At 33.6% G+C, this 22,170-nt stretch overlaps 2 protein-coding genes and 1 long non-coding RNA gene across 5 annotated transcripts in view; 2 read left to right on the top strand and 1 right to left on the bottom strand.

Annotated features, from left to right (window-relative positions):
* The window catches only part of LOC127877699 (fibrillin-1-like), a 163,147-nt gene extending 150,537 nt beyond the window's left edge, over window positions 1-12,610 (top strand). Inside the window, exon 22 of the mRNA XM_052423824.1 lies at window positions 12,497-12,610. Coding sequence (XP_052279784.1) covers window positions 12,497-12,555 — 59 coding nt within the window. The 3' untranslated portion in view covers window positions 12,556-12,610. The remainder of the gene's footprint in view (window positions 1-12,496) is intronic.
* The window catches only part of LOC127877701 (atrial natriuretic peptide-converting enzyme-like), a 193,598-nt gene that overhangs the window by 98,475 nt on the left and 72,953 nt on the right, over window positions 1-22,170 (bottom strand). Inside the window, exons 12-17 of one of the 3 annotated variants that reach the window (XR_008048533.1) lie at window positions 22,017-22,148; window positions 15,017-15,066; window positions 14,497-14,665; window positions 13,513-13,817; window positions 12,544-12,695; window positions 9,400-12,092 (exon numbers count right to left, since the gene is read on the bottom strand). Coding sequence is in view for 2 of the 3 variants with exons in the window: in XM_052423827.1 (XP_052279787.1) it covers window positions 11,907-12,092; window positions 12,544-12,695; window positions 13,513-13,817; window positions 14,497-14,665; window positions 15,017-15,066; window positions 22,017-22,148 (994 nt within the window). In the remaining variant the exon portion in view is untranslated. Of the gene's footprint in view, window positions 1-7,670; window positions 12,093-12,543; window positions 12,696-13,512; window positions 13,818-14,496; window positions 14,666-15,016; window positions 15,067-22,016; window positions 22,149-22,170 lie in introns of those variants that run through there. The other 2 variants (XM_052423827.1, XM_052423828.1) reach the window with 2 other exon arrangements.
* LOC127877707 (uncharacterized) lies at window positions 1,000-1,930 on the top strand. Its single transcript, XR_008048584.1, has 2 exons — window positions 1,000-1,145; window positions 1,302-1,930. It is a non-coding gene; the product is annotated as an uncharacterized LOC127877707 (long non-coding RNA).

The following is a 22,170-nucleotide window of genomic DNA, read 5'->3' as shown; positions in this document are numbered from 1 at the left end:
TTCATTTTTACAAAATGTTAAACACTATTTAATCGTTTCCCTTTATTAATGTAATTTTTATTTTATTCCTTAAATATTGATGGTTCGGTTTCCTATCGGCACATCGTATGATTAAGATCAGTTATATTGTATATACTTTTATTTTTGTCCTAGTATGTCATAGAATGATCGTGGTACAGTAATTTAATTATAATATTTACTGACCTAATTTTAAAACGTATCGAAACTTCGAAAGCTCTAGTATGGGGAAACTGAACTAAACTGACATAAAACAGGTCAAAAGAAGTTTATGAAAGTAAACTCATAATTGTGTAAAACTTAATTTTTTAAGTACTATGAAGTCATCACAAAACTTCAAAAAATCATGTACATGTACTGTCGTTTTATGAGAGCCATTCATCATTTTACCTACACATAAACTGGAAATTCCTCAATTTTCTAAACATTATTCGGTGTCCAATAAAAGTTGTGACATGCCGCAGTCATTTTTACTGCAGTCAGCATTAAGAAATCAGAAAACTAAAACAAAGAGTGAAATAGTGTTTGTTGCAAAGTTTCATTTGTATAACTGGTATATGTACATTTGTTTGATATGTTTTAAATTTTTGTAATTCTTCACAACGTTAAAAACCTGTGTATGCTAACCAAAAAGACATAATGGCATAACGATTTTTAAATTGCTTATTTCACTGGAATTATAAAATAACATCACTTATTAAAGCAAACCATTTAAGTTCTGTTGACGAACCTTGCAACGTAACATATTTTAATACAAGAGGCCATGGTGGCCCTGTATCGCTCCACAGTTTTTTATGCGAAAAGCGTGCAATGCGCATGGGTTGAAATGAACTCAAGCATGTGACTTTCTCTTTCTATCCCTCGTCCCACTGGGCGCTTAAAGTTGGAAGGTTGAGCATTTTTATACGCCCGTATAAAATACGGGACGTATTATGTGAAACCCCTTGGCGGGCGGCGGGCGGGCGGCGGGCGGGCGGCGGGCGGCGGGCGGCGGGCGGAAGGCATCACTTTGTCCGGACTCTAATTCAAATTGTATTCATCCGATCTTCACCAAACTTGGTCAGCAGTTGCATCTAGTTGATATCTAGGCCAAGTTCGAATATGGGTCATGCCGGGTCAAAAACTAGGTCATAGGGTCAATAAGTGCATTTTCAAAGGGGCCACTTTGTCCGGACTCTATTTCAAATTGTATTCATCCGATCTTCACCAAACTTGGTCAGCAGTTGCATCTAGTTGATATCTAGGCCAAGTTCGAATATGGGTCATGCCGGGTCAAAAACTAGGTCATAGGGTCAATAAGTTCATTTTCAAAGGGGCCACTTTGTCCGGACTCTATTTCAAATTGTATTCATCCGATCTTCACCAAACTTGGTCAGCAGTTGCATCTAGTTGATATCTAGGCCAAGTTCGAATATGGGTCATGCCGGGTCAAAAACTAGGTCATAGGGTCAATAAGTGCATTTTCAAAGGGGCCACTTTGTCCGGACTCTATTTCAAATTGTATTCATCCGATCTTCACCAAACTTGGTCAGCAGTTGCATCTAGTTGATATCTAGGCCAAGTTCGAATATGGGTCATGCCGGGTCAAAAACTAGGTCATAGGGTCAATAAGTGCATTTTCAAAGGGGCCACTTTGTCCGGACTCTATTTCAAATTGTATTCATCCGATCTTCACCAAACTTGGTCAGCAGTTGCATCTAGTTGATATATAGGCCAAGTTCGAATATGGGTCATGCCGGGTCAAAAACTAGGTCATAGGGTCAATTAGTGCATTTTCAACGGCGCCACTTTGTCCGGACTCTAATTCAAATTGTATTCATCCGATCTTCACCAAATTTGGTCAGAAGTTGTGTCTAGATGATATGTAGGTCAAGTTCAAATATGGGTCATGCCGGGTCAAAAACTAGGTCACGAGGTTACTTAGTGCATTTCAAGCATTTAGCATGGTGTCCGCTCTCTAATTGAAGTAGTTTTCATCTGATCTTCACCTAATTTGGTCAGAAGTTGTGTCTAGATGATATGTAGGTCAAGTTTGAACATGGGTCATGCCGGGTCAAAAACGAGGTCACATAGTGCATTTCAAGCATTAAGCATGTTGTCCGCTCTTTAATTGAAGTAGTTTTCATCTGATCTTCACCAAATTTAGTCAGATGTTACATCTAAGTGATATCTAGGTCAAGTTCAAATATGGGTCATGCCGGGTCAATAACTAGGTCTTGAGGACACTTTCAAGCATTGAGCATGGTGTCCAAAACCCTCGAACGGGCGTATCTTGTGACAGTTTGGCACTCTTGTTTATATATGGTAAAAGGTTACTACTGTGTTAACTAAACAGACTAAAAAGTCCGGGAATTGTCGCACAGGTCCTTTGCTTATAACGTAGGTACATTTATCTCTCCAAAAGATATTGTCGTTCTTTCTATTTCACATATTTTTAGATGCTGAAGATCAAATCTGCGCATGTTCTACAAGATTAATGAAAGTTCCTTCATACAATCATGAATCTTTTTCCAAAATTCCAAAAAGTGTTTGTAGGTTTCAAAGTTTCTGTTAATTATATAGTTCATGACATATGCAAAATACTTAATGACGTAGATCACCTGAACGTTACTTCATTCTTGAGGCATTAGTGAGTGTAGCAGGATTGTTAACGTGGTGAAGAAATTGTTTATTGTACAAAGAAGATATTTGCCTGAGGAAACATAAAGTTACGAGTTTTTCAGGTTCATGAGGTGCCGAAAGGCAGTAGGAACAAGAGATTGCCAAGCAATTTGGTCCCCTACCGGTGAAACTCCACCATTGTCAGATTTATATATATATTTTTTTTATATTTGTAACCTGAATTCTTGACGTAGTGACAAAATTAAATGACGTGCATAATCTCCATATTGCCATCTTTCCATGTTACAAGTTTAATGAAAAAATATGAAGAACTTTTAAAGTTATCGCAGGATCCAGAAAAGTGTGACGGACAGACTGACTGACTGACTGACTGACTGACACACAGAGCACAAACCATAAGTCCCCTCCGGTTTCACCGGTAGGGGACAATGATAACTTTGTAGAGGTTGTTTGTTGAACAAAGTAAATGTTTATGAGACAAAAAAATGAATTATAATTCATCAAGATGTTGCGGTCATTGCAACACTACTTGCATATGGCGTGAGGTTTAAAGAGATATCTTGACAAACAATTAGCTTGACCTATATTTCCTTTACTTTTTGCATCTGACATTGGTTACCTGTCATGTTTGTTTTTGAAAAATACTGGGATTGCCACATATTTTCAAATAAGGTATCTGACCTATTCTCTGAAAGGTTGCTATTAATAGACTTAGCGGCAGTCATGTTATTAACAAGGGAATTGTCCACGGTATTGGTAGAATATACATTTAATAGATACATCTTTTTTAAGTTGGATTCTCCTTACTTTTTTGCTAAATGAATATTAAAATCACTTAATTTCAATGTAACAATTTGTTGTTAAGTTTATCTTATACAAATATTTTTTGCAATCTGTTTATAAGTCATAAAATGATGTCATTCAATTTTTTTTTGGATAAAAAGGGCCAATAATAAAACAAGAATTTTGAGAATGTTAACATAAACGAATAAAATAATACTAACCATTTGGTGAAAACAAACAAAACAATACATTTTTTTAAATAAAATGTTATATACAAACAAGGTTAATGGACTAAATATAAACAAACACACTTGAGTGTTCTTCTTGTTTTCATGATGTATTAAACTGAGATAAATTAATATATATAATGTGTTTACCTTTCAATATCTTGCATTTCAAATCTTTAGTTCAATGCTATTTCAATTAACTGAACATCGTGACAGACATAATAAAGCAGAATATGCATATGAATCTGATTATACACAGATCCACTATCATATAAATCAAATCATGTTTGTCTATTTCCATGTTCGAAAGATCCTCTTCTAAATTGTTTTACTTCGCGAGTAGACTGAACTCCCATTTTGCTAGTTCTGGCTACCATAACTTTAAATGTCGCTTTTTATGATTTTTGACTGGCGCGACTTTATAGTTATGGACCAACCCCATTAGGAACGTCAACCAGAAATTCCCGAAAAGTTGACAGTTAACAAAGACCGGTCCAAAACAGCTTTTAAATGCAGTTATTGGCCCAAATCAACCACTTCATCGGAAAGATTGACATTTTTTACATTTTACTGATATATTCTTTCACAAAATTCATCTTAAACATTTGAAATTTATCGAGAAAAACAGCGATGTGACTGACTTTCTTGAAATGCGATTCTCCCGAGATTTCACGGTCATATGGCGTTATTTTAGTATTATACCATGTGCTCAAGTGTTTTCAAATTCAGAATGACATTTCCCGGTATTTAAGATTATTCTGGCTTGTTTTGTAAACAAATTGTAGTGTAAATACAAACTCGAAGTAAATAATATTAAAAATTACCTGATTCAAACTGAAATCAGTCTTATAATCCACCAGACGTAAGTTGTTAATCACAAATAATAGATTTCAGAAAACGAAAGTGATGTTTACAATTTCAGCAAAAAATGTCAAGGTCGATCCGAAAGTATCCAAATGAAAACTCGTCACGTGACAAAGCGACAATGGCGTCAAAATTGTGAATTTCAGACTGATGAGAGTTATTTTCATCTATTGTAAGACGCATTTGAAACATTTGAACCTTAAAATATCCCCAAATGCAGTAATTTATATTTATTCACCAATATATGTAGAAATGTATCCAAGAAAATGAGCTTGCTTTGATTTATAGCGTGACATAAATAAGTTACGACTCTGGTTGACTTTCGATACGGGGTTGGCTTCAGCGTACAGGTATGTCAATACTATATAAACTGTACGCTGAAGTTTCTTTAGCTACCAATTTGCAAACAGAAACACTGGTTTTCGTGACACAAATTCATTGTGCACATTTCTAAACAAAATATGTTTTTCTTGTATCTAAAACGTAGTCTTTTTCGTTGACAAACACATTTCATTATTCCAATCAAACTATATGATGTCAGTCGTTAATTCGATTGATATGTGTCATTTCAATAATCTTAATTTTCGCTTCACAACGGCGCCATTTGCATACGAAATACCAAACACATTTTATGAAACCGATTTTAATTGGAAGATTGGGAAACGACAGCCAATTATATCGCTCGTTTTAAAAATGCTTAGGCAGAATATACCAGTGTAAAATGCGGAGAGATTTCGCGGGCCGCGGATATATTAAGCATATGTTCATTTTTGTGACCCCCGGGGCAGGGTCAAATTTGACCCCAGGGGCATAATTTGGACAAACTAAGTAGAGAACTATAAGATGTCACTACATACCGAATTTGGTAGCCCTAGGCTCTACGGTTATGGACAAGAAGATTTTTAAACTTTGCACAAAATAGGCTTTATATAAGCATTTGTTCAATTTTGTGACCCCCGGGGCAGGGTCAAATTTGACCCAAGGGGCATAATTTGAAGAAATTTGGTAGAGGACTATTAGATGTCTCTACAAACCCAATTTGCTAACCCTAGGCCCGATGGTTATGAACGGGAAGATTTTGAAAGTTTTCACAAAATAGGCCTTATATAAGCAAATTTTCAATTTTGTGACCCCCGGGGCGGTGTCAAATTTGACCCCAGGGGCATAATTTGAACAAATTTGAAAGAGGTTCACCCAAGGAACATTCCTGAGAAATTTCATCAGAATTGGACCAGTTCTTTAGGAGATGTTTAAAGAAAAATTTAACGCACGGCCGGACGCACGCACGCGCGACGGACACAGGACCATGACATAAGCCCCGCTGGCCTCTGGCCAGTGGAGCTAATAACCATTCAAATATTAACTTATTCCAGTTGTGTTATCGTATCCTGCTACTTTTGTGTTGATAAATGGCTGTTTGGAATGTTTTGGGAGGAGAAAGAGATTAAACATCTTGGATTTCAGTGATACATACGAAGTAATATAAATTCATTATTTTCTTTATTACATTTAGACTTGTTACATACTGTTATAGAAACCCACTAAGATATCCATTGTATTAATGGTTTAATCATAAGCGACAATTATAAATACAACGCATCTGAACGTTTATTTTATTAATCAAGGTTGAAATATGCGAACATATTCAACAACAAAGTTGTTAAGTATGTATGTTGTGTCATAATATAAACGTTCCTTAAGTCAGATTGAGAGTGTTTATACTTCAGACGTTGATGAATGCGCTGAAGAGTCTGAAGGGCTGTTCACAAACGTGTATTAATTACAGAAGGAAGTTTTCAAAGCGAGTTCATGTTGTAACAATTACTTAGGGAAAGAATTGCTACGGTAAAAAGTTCATCGGACAAACTATAAATCTTTTGAATAATTTAAGACTATTTATATACGATCATTAGCACGATCATTACTTTTGGTCCTCGAAAAGAGGCACTAACAGACGTAGATGCCTAGAGCAAATAATTGATATGATTTCGTCTTTTGTTGTATTATGACAATCAGCAGACATCATGCGCAATTGCCTCTATACATGAACAATGCACTCGCCTTGTGTTGATATTATTATTTATTAAAAAAGTATATCGACAGCCATATTTTCGCATAGGGCATTGTACAAATAATCCTGTCAAAACATCGAATGCTTGTAGTTATTTTTCTCTCAAAATGAATAATATGGATACTAAACTCAATTATCAATGTCTAGTAGTCAGACAGTTATGGATATAAACAGATATTAAATCGTTAATCTAACAATTAGCATGTTTAATATGCAAATGATACTATTCTTATTCAATTAATAATAAATTATTAGGATATACTTCATAAAAATTGATATTGAATCCAATTAATTTCGTATTTACAATACAACCCAAAACTAGTGTTCTTCATGGTGTTTGTTTACATTAAAAAATGCCTCGATGGTTTACTTTATTTACCAGGAATGTTTAAATACAGACGGCAGCATGTACGGTGAGTGTGGCACTGTTCATGCCATTTATGAATTCATGTCTATTGTTCAAAATTATTTAAATGAAAATAAACGTGTGTATGGTATATACTTCGATATGTTAAAATATTTTGATAGTATATATCGCAAAGCATTATGGCTTCAAATGTTTGAGTCCGATATACACTGCAAAGTGCTCAGAATAATAATGATATGTATTTTCATGTTAAATCATGTGTTAAATCGTGTTTATCTTATTTTAGTTATGACTTTGAACTGATGCAAGGGGAGGTTATGTCGCTGATGTTGTTTCTTTATTTGTTGACAACATTGAACTTTACCTACCAGCTAAAATTAGCGTGTATTTTAATAGACAGTAAAATGCAAACCATTCAGTAATAAAACAAGTTGTTTTGAAGCATGTTTATGATTCGCTCTTAGTTATGTTTGACAGACATATGGGTTTAAAGTATCAAAGTATCAGAATGGCACTGATACATACAAACCTATTGAAGTGAAAGGTATTAAAGTTACACATCTATCAGACGGGCCCTGTCATTATTTTCTAAGCATATATCCATATTATCAATTAAATTTAATGGCATGTAATTTCAAAGATCTATAAATACAATGTACACAGTTGTTTATTGACAGATCTTTGGTATTTTGTTTAATTAGACTAAAATAAACAAAACTAAAACATACATTTTATTTGACTAAGCTAATTAGACAGTTTTATTGTAAAATGTCTCAAACTTTACTTTTTAATCAATTTTGGAATATGTGACCCCAATACAACAGCTGTTTAATGCAGAAAACAAAATAAAGAAGCCAACATTTTCTAAATAAAGAGGTTCTTAGATTGACTGGCATGTCTATGCTCTTTTTGGAAGAGACTTGTTGTGGGAAATGCAAATTTTTCACCATAATTTAAGAGAGTCTGTCTTGTATAAACTCTTTCCTATCGTCTTCATACTTATGTACACACTTAATTTATCGACAGGCATGTCAGTGCTTATATGAAAACTTAGTGCACAACAATATACTGGTTTCGTTTTGAGCGTGTAAATAAAAATATTTTTGCATTAAAATTGTATAAGCTAAGGTTGCTTATTTCACATATCAATACCTTTCATGAATAATGTTATTTTTGAGACTGATATTAACAGTCTAAGTTTTATCTTTAGATTTGCCTCATTTTGGTAAAAGACATTTACAAATTCAGTATTGCTTGTCAAATATGTAAAAAAAATAACACAAACAATTTAAACTTCCACATTTTGTTTTCACTTTTACAAGTATAAATATTATCAAAAAGTATAAAATCATATAAATTATTAATGGCACATATTTATAATGTTTATTTATGAGAATGATATACACAAATAGAATTCATTAAATATATAACAAAAGAACTTATTGAAAATAGATGCATCTCAACTCTGTATAATCCATTAACATTTTGTTGTTAAATAGTAAAAAATCTTCATCATACATTACTATCTTTATAAAAAGAGCATTAAAGTAGGCTTTAAAACATATGTATATTACAGAAATAAACTCCTCCACTCAGATAAGAGATAATTTAACCACTCAGTCAAAAGCCTTTACTGTTCAATACCTAAGCAGCTTAACTTCACATAATTTTGTTTAAAACATGATTATTTCTTACATAAAAAACGGTAAACATTCCTCAGAAACAAACTCTGAATTTATTTTACTAGAGAATAGTACAAAACCTTATAAATGACAACAATAAGCAATTGTTTACTCATGAATCATTGACAAAAATTTAGAAGCACAACCTGGGACGTATGTGTGTATGTACAATTATGTACAAACATGACACTTCACAACTAAACTAAAAAATGTATGTCAGAAAAACAAATACATGTGCCATTGGAAGAAAAAACACAATATTTTGGTGGAACAAACAAAAAATGCATACACACAAATACAATATAACACAAATTATATAAAAATATAAAGTCGGTCGTAAAAATTTTTTATCACACACCACATTGTTAAAATGTTCAATATATTCCAACAGCTCTCTAGGGTTTGATGAAAAAAAAGATAGTAAGAGATGTTTATCCTCCTCAGCATCATCACTATAACTGATATAGCCTCGCTCTGTAAAACGTGCCTAAATGCATGTGCATAGTGTTTTTCCAGATTCGAATTTGCTCAGGGACAACACCTCCTTAATGGAATATTTAGTTTCAATGAAGTAAAGTAACGAAAATTTATGCAGAAAGTGTCACCCTGATTAGCATGTGCAGACTGCACAGGCTAATCTGGAATGAGACTTAATGCACATGCATGAAACAAGGATTTTCTAGAGCATGGTTAAAATATATTAAATATATGATATTGCACAGCACACATCTCATATGCATACATTTCTAATAAAACCAGAACAACCTCGGCTTAAAATGTCAAAGTCTATTGCTTAAAATGTCAAAGTCTATTATAAAAATGATTACTTGTGTCAATATCGATTGTCTGTTAATAAAAAAATAGCAGATAAGGTAATATAAAAAAAATTGTTATACAAACACAAATCATTTATTATATTAAATGGTATATTACTCAAACACAAATATAATTGAACACAGCTTTTGTATCTTATTAGTCTAACTACATGTAATTCCAAATCAAGCATAAAACATTATTGTTTTTACTATAAGAATGGTAATCATCAATAAAGTTGTACATGCCATGTCAATTGGAGATAATAGTAATTATGTTTGTACCATTTATGCAGTTTTCTTAAAAAAAATTGTTAAAACATTCCTGTTTAAAGATAGATTTACAGTGACTTAGCACAAACACCACTTAACATTATCTCTCAGAAAAAAACAACAACTAAAAAACTAAACATTACCTGTTTAGATAATGAACAAACAATATTACTAACAAAGAAAGTCAATATAATACATAGTAATTGACATAAATATTTAATAATAATTGCATAACATGTAAGACATTGTTAATGTTCAAAGGCATTTGAATAACAATACAACAATTATTGTGATGGCACTCAGATGAAGCGCTCACCCAAGTTCAAGAAACACCCATTGGTTAATAACCCCAAATGGACCAGATTCAAATAGTCAGGTTTAATCAAGTTTAAGTCTATAATGGTGGTTTCTAGAGTGGTAATATGGGTTTTCTAAAATTAAATATGTACCTTCATGCTCAGGTCAACTTTAAAGAAATAATTAAGTAATGTAATGATTATATATAGACAACTATCTTGTAATATTTCCATCTAAGGCAATGTAAGGAAAAGCAAAATTGTAAAACAAAAGGATTGGAAAACACAACCCAATCACTTGAATGTTTACTATAACAATGAGAGACAGTCATTTAAGTTAACAAGCCATATGTGCAGCATTGTATAAATTGTTTTCAATGTTGAAACTTATTCAGAAGGCATACCAGCATTTAATACCCCAATTCAAATAGCTTGTTTAAAAACAAAACAATAGACATATTTATAACTTTGCTGTAAAACTTTACCGGTAACATAAGATATGTAAAACTTAAGCCTAAAACAGGAACAAAGGCTTAACCCCAGAACTGGAATGTGGGTTTATTCATTCCCTGACAAGTACATACTGTGTAACTACAAAAAACAATCACACTTTAACTAATTGTTCTTGTTCTTTCTAAGAAAAGCAACGTATCACACTAGTCACAACCAAGACTATGACCAATATTTCTAAACACCCAAGTCAGGTTAACTTGCATATATATATATATATACTATACATCACGAAAAATGCATTTTAATGTAAGTTTATGAATTGCAAAGTCTAGATAGACTAATATTTTGGTCCACTTAATGCACAAAAAATCATATAAATTGGTATTTTATAGCCTGTATTATAATGATGACTGATTAATTTTCATCCATTAAATGGATTTGCACACATTTTGTCTATATGATTGGCAGACAAATAAAGCAATAATAACATTATACAAATATATGGTGAGGAACACACTTGCTTATAAAAATAATATGTTTTAATGAACTATTTTAAAACATTATAATTTATTTTGTTTTCAACAAAAATATATTTATAACGATGAAGCGTTTTTTATAGTATTATATGTGATTATATTTTTCACTAAACACATATTCCTGAAAATTGAGTTTTAAGAAACAAGTACACAACACAACTGACACAAAAAATGAATGTATAATGACTTCAAATATTACTCTTTCCTTTTTGTACATGAATATTTAACATGCTTGATGAATGAATATTCAACAAAAGGTAATAATGATACAAAAGGAATACTTAGACTGGTCAATAAATAATTGTTTAAATAATATACCGGTATATCATGATATGCTGTCATCAAATGTCGTAAAATAGCTGGTCCCTTCATACATCACACTTACAAAACAATACTGGTCCTTGCTTACATTATCTAGCAAATGGTAACCAGCAGTTAGGTAAATGAAGTAATGAGATTTCCACATGTTACATGTGACACCAATTTCTGACATGAACACATGAACTGAAAAATGTTGCATGCAATTTCCCATTTATGGAATTAAATACTGTCAAATGCAAACAGGAAATAGAACTGTGTAACACAGATGTTCACTCCATACAGATCCAACATTGCCAAACTGAGTTCCAGCATCAATTCACATAGATAGTGAAACTATAGGCAAGGTTACTCCAAACTTTCCAGTTGTTATACTCACAAAACTTTAAATGCAAACATGAGGCATAATTATGTTATGCCACACATCAAATGCAGTGAAAGCATGTTTCCAGTCGTGGAACTTTGTAATAAGGAGATTTTACCTTGTGCTGTCATTCTATAACTGCATCATAGGTAGTGAAACTATGTTATAAGCAGATTTTATCGTGTGCTATCACTGTATAAATGTATCTCAGGTAGTGGAACTATGTTACAAAGAGATTAATACTTATAATACTCTGTATCCAGTTCACAGATGTTGATACTTTGGCAAATCTGTTTACAATACTCTTAAACTGGCCATCACAGCCGTCCACTCCGTAGCTCATGAGACCTTGCACTGTCCAGTGGCCTGTTGAATCCTGGCACATCAATGGACTCCCACTGTCACCCTGGAAATACAACATATTATTGAGCATCACTTTGAAAAAAATGGACTAAAAATGAACAATTGAGCCTTGCTCTGGAAAAACGGGGCTTAATGCATGTGCGTAAAGTGTGGCCCCAGGTTAGCCTGTTGAGTGCACGGCATAGTCATTGGTCTAACTGGATTTGGCGCTAAGAAGAGATATCCTTAAAAGCTTGTAAATCAAACTATGAGGATCAAACTCATGTGAATCCTAGTTAAAAGGCTGCCACTATACATTGTGTCATTAAGAAACCATGGCCCCAGCATATTAAATATCATATTAAAAATTAGTTCATTTCAGTATTGTTTTGGTTTATTGTTATGGTATTGTTTTGTTTTATGCACATATTCATCAAGAATATCTTTGTTTTATCTTTTTAAATTTAGGTTCTTCTAAGGAGTTTACAACACTGTGTTGTTTCAAGGGCACATACCTGGCAACCTGAGATCTGACCGTGAGTGTAGCCCGAGCACAGTGTGGAGTTGGTGTTCACATGTGTCTCAAGACTTTGTTGGTTGATGTTCTTAGAGCAGAAGTCATCGTTGTACAGCCGCATCTTGGCCTCACGCAGGTCAGTTACCATGACTACAAAGAGAAATGTTACCATTAATACAAAAGTTACCTAGACTGCAAAGGGAAGCATATCCATTTCTAAAGTGTTATTATGACTACAAAGAGAAAAGTTACCATGACTAAAAGACAAAGTTACCATGACTACAAAAAGAAATGTAACCATGACTACAAACGGAAGCATAATCATAACTACAAAGACAAAACATAATTATGACTACAAAGATAAATGTTACCAAGACTACAAAGAGAAATGTTACCATGGCTACAAGGAGAAATGTTACCAAGACCAAGACTACACAGAAAAATGTAACCATGACTGCAAAGAGAAATATAACCATGACTAAAAAAAGAAATATACTAATAAAGAGAAACAGTTCCACAACTAAACAAAGAAATGCAATAAGGACTACAATTTAAAGCGTTACCATCACTACCATGAGAAACATTACAATGGCTACAAAGAGGATAGATTAAATTGATCCCTTTTATTGAAATATGCAATTTATGTATCACTTGTGTTTAAATATTTATCTGCATTCCTTGGGAAATTTTGATAAATAAAAACGTATCGGTTCCATACAAAAAGCAGTCACAACCCAATATTATTTAAATTCCAATATTAAACATTTACCATGATATTAAACAGCATACAATGTATTCAAATTTGTTAAGAGACTGCTAAAATCAGAAATTGGATGTAAAATATTACTTTTCCAAACATTTTCATTCACAAAGAAGTTGAGGTTGACTTTAATATCTGAAATTTACAGTGATATACCCTAAGTGTAAAAAAAAATAAAAAAATTCCCCTCAAGATATAAGTTCATACCAGATTTTGTATTGATATAGCCCCATCCTGCAAGAAAGCACTGGAGATTGGTGGGCACAGGAGCACTGATTTCTGGTAGACAAATGGGCTGAACAAAGTCCCCAAACTTCACAGCAGAAGACAGTTTGAGGAGGGCCATATCCCAGTCAATCTGACCGTTCTCCAGTCGCCGCATGCTGGGATTGAGGTAGATCTTCTCCACGCGGACCCGTTGGAAAGGCTGCTTAGACAGGCGCTCCCTGGATGTGGTGCCTGCCAGGACCTCGAACACGTGCGGCATCAGGGTGTAGTTGGCATCCTGGTGACTGCAAATATTGTTTATTTTTTGGGATTTAAGTGTGTTCCTTGCTTTTAAAAGTGACTTCAAAACAAACAATGATGCAACATTCTTGTTAGTTAATTGCATGCTGCATATGTGTATGTTGGTTTGTGCAGAGAGTCTTGTGCAATAGGCGCAGTGCAAAATGGAATCAAATATTGATGCCTTGAATAAATTAACGCGATGGCAATGTTATGTTATAGGAGAAGTTGCGCCCCTTTGTAAGATATTTGCTACTGTACCGAAATTAACCGCGTGTTTGTAGATGTAACTTTTTTTTGGTTAATGACTACATAAAATTTGTACAGTAATTTACCTTCAATAACCAAAGAAATTCTATGGATATATTTCAATATATGCTACTAATGCATGTATGCAGATCTCCAGATTAGACGATTAAAGTCGTAAAAAAATGAATTAAATTTAGTAATGCAACACTTAATAAAGCCAAGAACAGTTGCGAAACTTTCATTATTGTCCAAACTTCTATAAATAAATTTCCTTCATTATAGACGAAGGTATATTAAATTTCATTATATTACAAAGATGAGGCATGTATTTAATAATTAAATCAATATTTCTTCCTCCTAATATTTAATATTCAGCTATGAAACAGTTAATTTATGTATTTATTATTCTACATACAAACTGCACCACGCACTTACACAATACAATGTGCAGCAGTGAGGGCCCATTTGTCCCCTATGAGGACTCCTCCACATATATTGGTTCCCTTCATGATAAGGGAGACAATCCAGGGCCACTTCCCTTGGGGAGCCAGAGTTCCACCAACAATGAAGGGCGTAAGAACATCAATTTGTCTTTCACCACAACCTGAGGACATAGGAGTATAAATTTGATACAGTTTAACATTAAATTTAGCAAAGTATGTAACTTCTAAACTTTGAGTATGCACCTTGCTAGCCATTATGTGATTTCTCAAAACAGTAAAATAAAAACTGTCCAAAAAATGTAACTTACTGAGATGAAACAAGGAAAGTATCCAAGTTTGAATCACATTTCTATTATTATTATTACAATTATGTTGTTGTTTAGGATACTTACAGGTCAGTGTCTTCTCGTAAAACAATAACTTATAAAGTCTGATGTGCCCAAATCTAAGTCATTTAAGTCTAACATTAGCCCCAACTTGGTCCTTAAAATACAGTTTAATAAGATGTATACCTTTCTGTTGACATCCCATCTGGACAACTTTATTTGAAGGACAGGCAACTCTGAAATGAAAGGATCAAACACTCTATAATTGTTCACCCTGAGCAATTTATCATAAAAGCCTAAAACAATTGAAAACAATTTTTAATTCAATAATAAAGGATTGCTTAAAATAACACACACAATTTAAGAAACAAGTTAAAGTCAACTAATTAACATTTTAAACATACAACTGAAACCAATTATGTCTACAAACATGCTATTTGTGTAACTAATTTGTATTTGTTGATAGCTTGTCTATTTGTCCTTCTACTTCCATACCAGATAAATTATATTAAAAAGCATAGATCTCAACATTCTTCATGTCACACAATTCAAACTATTACATCCTTCTTTGTGACTGTGTCATAATTCTTGATGGTACTTCAATTATTATGTAGACACCTTTTCATGCTTGATGACACTTACATCTTGCCTGATGTCCATTGTCTATTTACATTCTGCTTAATGGTATCATGCATGTATACAGATGCAACATTCTTGTTAGTTAATTGCATGCTGCATATGTGTATGTTGGTTTGTGCAGAGAGTCTTGTGCAATAGGCGCAGTGCAAAATGGAATCAAATATTGATGCCTTGAATAAATTAACGCGATGGCAATGTTATGTTATAGGAGAAGTTGCGCCCCTTTGTAAGATATTTGCTACTGTACCGAAATTAACCGCGTATTTGTAGACGTAACTTTTTTTTGGTTAATGACTACATAAAATTTGTACAGTAATTTACCTTCAATAACCAAAGAAATTCTATGGATATATTTCAATATATGCTACTAATGCATGTATGCAGATCTCCAGATTAGACGATTAAAGTCGTAAAAAAATGAATTAAATTTAGTAAAAAAGTAGACTTAAATTCTGTGCGTACGGTTACACATTGGAAAAATAAACTAAGAATTCAAAATGTGTGATCATGCGTAAAACTCAATATCAATGCATATAATGTAAACATTTAATTAATGAGTTCCCATTCGTCTAGGCCCTCATTACAATTATAAAATCAACAGCAATTTGATGTTATTATGAATAACAGACCATCTTTAAAACAGTCGAAAAGCCGAGCGTTTTCCATTATCTGGTCCTTTTATCGCAAAAAGTCTGCTGTAACCCAGCAATTGCCATGAGCTCTTCTTAAACTATAAACCTAAATGCGGATGTGCCAAAAATTATACTTACCTGAAAAAAGGAATTAATAATAGACTTTAAGGCTGGATTTTTTTTTTAGAGTGTAAACCAAGATTTTGCTGAAAAAGTTATCTGAAACTCTGCATGTATGTTGAGAGGAAATCCATTACATAATTTCAAATTTACTAGAGTACTTTTATATTGCACCACATAAAATGCTATAAAACTATAATATTGAAGTGCGCATATAAACTTTGTTATAGATGGGTAGGTATTTCGTGTCAATCTCTTTCACATAGGAAAGAGCTGTTGGTCATGCTGCTTTAAGTACATATAGATGAATGACACAATTTAGATTAAGCTAAATAAAACACTAGGTATTTGCCAAGAGATAAATATATACGAGCAGTAAGAGCGTTATCGTGCGCAGCGAGACTTACTCATGTAGAATTAAAACTTTTATTGCTTTCTTTCCAATCTAATATGCAATATGCCCGGTGTTTTTTTTAATGCGGATTAATGCTCTGTTTTAGATCCATAATTAATGAATGCCTCAATATTTTCAAAAATTAACACTGGATTAATGTTCACTGACATTTTTTCATACAGATTGGATATAAATATTATAGAGCTTAAACACCGGAGAAGCAGTATAAAAGGTCCCCAAACTCACAAAATGTCCACTATTCAGCTGTACACTGGTGTGTTAACAGCAGAAAACAACAAGAGCACCGCCTTGCGGGTGCAGACCGCTCATCTATTTTCTTTTTAAAGGTGAAGGGACTCTCATTTTCAATCACAAAGGAGGGAGGAGTGGAGTGAAGAGGGGTGTATAGTGTGGGGTTGTGGACATTTATTACATTATCTTCCAAAAAAGCGAAAAAAAAAAAAAAAAAAAAAAAAATCGGGGGGGGGGGGGGGGGGGGGGGGGGGGGTATAGTGTGAGGGTGTGGTGATAATTTGTGAGATGATCTTAAAAAAAAAAAAAAAAAAAAAAAAAAAAAAAAAAAAAAAAAAATTTGGGGGGGGGGGTGGGGGGGGTGGGGTGGGGGTATAGTGTGAGGGTGTGGTGGTCATTTGTGAGATGATCTTATAAAAAAAAAAAAAAAAAAAAAAAAAAATTAGGGGGGGGGGGGAGGGGGGGGGAGGGGGGGGAGGGCACGGGGGATGGTTTGGGTGAAGTCTATTGTGGTATGTCAGGTAAGAGTAGTTTCATCAAAGTATCAATCAAATCTAATCATAAATAAAGAAGTTATGGCAATTTTAGCAAAATTTAATAATTTGACCTTGAGAGTCAAGGTCATTCAAAGGTCAAAGTAAAATTCAAGTTGCCAGGTACAGTAACCTCATGATAGCATGTAAGTATTTGAAGTTTGAAAGCAATAGCCTTGATACTTCGAGTGGATCGAAACACAAAATTTAACCATATATTAAAAGTTACTAAGTCAAAAAAGGGCCATAATTCCGTAACAATGACAACCAGAGTTATGCAACTTGTCCTTTTACTGTACCCTTATGATAGTTTGTGAGTGTTCCAAGTATGAAAGCAATATCTATGATACTTTAGGGGTAAAGTGACCAAAACATAAATCTTAACCAAATTTTCAATTTTCTAAGTATAAAGGGCCCATAATTCCGTCCAAATGCCAGTCAGAGTTACATAACTTTGCCTGCACCGTCCCCTTATGATAGTTCATAAATCTTGCAAGTATGAAAGCAATAGCTTTGATACTGTAGGAATAAAGTGGACCTAAACACAAAACTTAATCAAATTTTCAATTTTCTAAGTATAAAAGGGCACATAATTCTGTCAAAATGCCAGTCAGAGTTACATTACTTTGCCTGCACAGTCCCCTTATGATAGTTAGTAAGTGTTGCAAGTATGAAAGCAATAGCTTTGATGCTTAAGGAATAAAATGGACCTAAACACAAAACTTAACCAAAATTGTCAATTTTCTAAGTATAAAAAGGGCACATAATTCTGTCAAAATGCATGCCAGAGTTATCTAACTTTGCCTGCCCAGACCCCTCATGATAGTAAGTAAGTGTACCAAGTTTGAATGCAATAGCATTGATACTTACTGAGAAAAGTGGAACTAAACGCAAAACTTAACCAAAATTTGCAATTTTTTAAGTATAAAAAGGGCACATAATTCTGTCAAAATGCACGCCAGAGTTATCTAACTTTGCCTGCCTAGTCCCCTCATGATAGTAAGTAAGTGTACCAAGTTTGAATGCAATAGCATTGATACTTTCTGAGAAAAGTGGACCTAAACGCAAAACTTAACCGGACGCCGACGCCAACGCCAACGCCAACGCCAACGCCAACGCCGACGCCGACGCCAAGGTGATGACAATAGCTCATAATTTTTTTTCAAAAAATAGATGAGCTAAAAATGATTTTTTCATAATATTGCAGTTTTTATTTAATATTTTCCAATGAAATTTGGCATACATATACTTTGGTATACAAAAAATATGTATGTGTAATTTGGTGATTGTAAGTTATATAGTTATTGACTTATAGAAAAAAGTTTTTGTTGTCTGCTTGAAGTTCAAATTTCCCTGTAAATGCTAAGCACCGCCCACTTGAAAGGTTATGAACTTCTCTCAGCCAATAGCTAGCGAATGACTCAAATCAAGTTTACATATAAATGCATCTATACTATACCAAGTATGCTGTCTGCTCAAACATGTGTTTCTATTTATAAACACTCTAAATGTTAGCAGCAAATCACTGGTAGATAAACCCAGCCCACTAGTTAATGCAGGTTTACATTTTACCACCGCAATATCAAGCAGTTGAGATCCGGCTTTTAACAAAAAAATACATTAAGCCCTGTTCTCCCTGCACACGCGCTGGACACACAGGTGGTTAGCATGTGGCTATGATAATAATTAGTGAAAACATCTTTTTGAATGATAAATAATCATATTTTAACGAAAAATCAACTTTTCTTTAAAAAGAATTTCACTATCGTTTTATATATAACAAGGTATCCAACTGGAAATCATCCGATAACAGGGTGCATCGTTTTGAACAGCCATTACTAAATTAATTTTGCAGCGATTTTCATGAACCCGGTCTTATTCAACGAAGAAATGATTTTCCTTTCAGGAAATGTATATATATTGTTATATTTCTACACATGCTGGGTCAAATTTTAAGAAATTAACGCTATACACAATTCGCTTGACCCAGTTGTGATCGATCAGACCGTATTTATGAATGAAATCTCCATTTGTAAAGACACACCTCCGCATTGGACCAATGAAATCACCAATTAATTTTGATGCATAATGCAACGGCAAGCACGGTAAGAATGTTTTTTCATACGTTTGATTGAATTATGGTATCGAGGTTCGTGAACTTTGCAGGGAAAATGCCCTTTACTCCGTGAAGATTTGAGTCATGAATACTGTCTGATCAATCACAACTGGGTCACGCGAGTTGTGTATCGTGTTATTTCTTAAAAGTTGACCCAGTATTGCGAGACACATATATTTCCAGAAAGACAATATATTTCTGCATTGAAAAAGACCACGATCGTGAAAATTGCTGCAAAATTGATGAAGAAATGGCTGTTTAAAACGATGCACCCCGTTTTCGAATGATTTCAAGTTGGATACCATGTTATATATATATTTGATAGTAAAAATTATTTTTTTTTACAAAAGTTGATTTTTCGTTATAATTTGATTATTTATCATTCCAAAAGATGTTTTCACTAATTATTATCATAGCCACACGCTAACCACCTGTGGCTGGACATACACCTTTAAAAAACGCTTTACAAATTCAAGTACTTATGCACTTAATTGATTGTAAACAATAACGGTTGAAATCTGTGCGTGGGAATTTTTCTGGTAACCAAGAGTGACGTCAACGCTCATGACAGACCTGTTTATATGACATTTATTTATTTATCTTTTCCAACTTGATTGAAAATTATGTTTTATGATATTTTAATACATGTAGTAGAAGTAGTTCTTTTCTCAACGAGGAGTACAATAGTTGTACGGTACTAGACACGAGTACTTGTAACTTTCAGGTTTCTCTTTATACCACAGACATTATATAGTCATAAAATGATAAATATGTGTTAATAGACATTGTAATTATAGCCTGGTAAACAGACTAGAGAAATCTGAAAGTTTCAAGCACAGGTCTGTGGCAATGGGGGTTTGGGCTACTTTATAAATATGAGGTCGATATACAATGCACATCGGTAGATTACGTCTACTGTAATTATTCGGACTCGGCACGGGCCACACTTCCAACACATCAGCCCCGTTATGTCCTGACTAAAATACATGTATAATTTCTTGAGTGCCAATTGCATCTTACAAATATCAAAAACATTCACGGCAGTCAATTCATTGTGTAGGCCTACTGGTCTTCATGGCAATAATAAACGTATTTAGTTTAATGGATATTATATAACAAAGGGAACTAATTCAGCTTATTCAGTTTACTAGTCAAAATGATTTGGATGTTTTCGCTTTTTTCCGAAAAGTAATTTTTTTAACATACGGAAAATAAATGCGCGCCACCTGTTGTCATAATTTAGTAACTTGCATTCTGCTTAGTTGCATTCTGCTTACTGCCTGTTGCTAACTGCCGTTGTTAATGACGCTTAGTGGCAAAACTGATTATGACTGGTTTCAGGAATAATGAACACACAAACATTGGATTGTCTCCAAGCATGTTGCAACAATCATCAAGTATAACCGATAGAGAACAAGCATGTTGGAACTGTAATGAAGCATGTTAGAATAAACATCACGCATAATGTAAATATTCATCATGAATGATGTTATGTTGCAGCAATCATCAAGTATAAACGAATAGACAACAAGCATGTTGGAATTGTCATAAAGCAAATTAGAATAAGCATCAGTCATAATGTAAATATTCACCACCAATAACGTAATTTTTACCTAAATACCCTTCCATACATTTCTGTTGGGGCTTTTGCCTTGCAAAAATGTTTGCTTGGTTAATTAGACTAGTAGGTTTAACGCTTTGCAAAAAGCTCATGGTATTAAAGGTAATTTTACAAGGAAGTCCCTTAGAGCTTTTTCTATATAATAGTTGTTAGACTAGAGCTATGACTGGATAATGCACAAATGAAACATAATTCGTCAAACAATTGTTCCAGTCAACTTCATGTATATTATAATATGACTAATGATGAACAAAACATAAGGATAAACATAGTAAAATACCAAGTGAACAGTCACATACTCTTTCAATAATGGAAGAAAATATACAAAATATATATGTAATAAAACAGCTTTACATGGCAGAAATGTTTATGCACCAAGTGTACATTTTTTTCCGTAACGTAATGTAGAGGGGGAAAATGTACACATTGTACATGGTAGGAGGAGCAAAGATACATGTGGAACTGTGCGGACCTGTTACCACTTTCCTTCGTTGCATGAAAGTTAAAACAAGTACATAAAGTGAGCCAGAGACAAAATAACTTTGAAAAAAAGTAAAAACAATTTACTTAGCTTTTGAAATTTTTGGTGATGGTAGTATGACCTTAAAATCCATAAAAAATACAAATGTCTGTGATTAACACCAGATGTTACACACTTATTTGCAAATAATATGAAGAAATAGAAAAAACAGATTATTAAAGTTATTATACTGCTATAAATCCAACAATTTCAATATGAAAAATCAACCAATTGCAATCTGATTAAAACACACACACTTTGTTTTATTGGTGCATTTGATGTTAAGTAAAATCTTTTTCAGCAAGAACACAATCATTAATTTTCATATATCTATTGAACGTTACTTCACAGATACCTACGCCTTGTCTAGCCTACTAAGCACGGTCTGATTGTGGTTAAGAGTTCTGGGGTCTGGACTGGCCACCATGAAGCCCTGATTGGTAGACACCCCTGCTGTGACTGGTGAGATGGAGCTGCTACCACTGCTGGGGCTGAAATAACAACCAGTGAAAG

The sequence above is a fragment of the Dreissena polymorpha genome, chromosome 4, assembly GCF_020536995.1.
Source record: "Dreissena polymorpha isolate Duluth1 chromosome 4, UMN_Dpol_1.0, whole genome shotgun sequence".
Taxonomy (NCBI): domain Eukaryota; kingdom Metazoa; phylum Mollusca; class Bivalvia; order Myida; family Dreissenidae; genus Dreissena; species Dreissena polymorpha.
The sequence above is the reverse complement of the archived record's forward strand: the minus strand, read 5'-3'. Positions and strand labels throughout refer to the sequence as shown.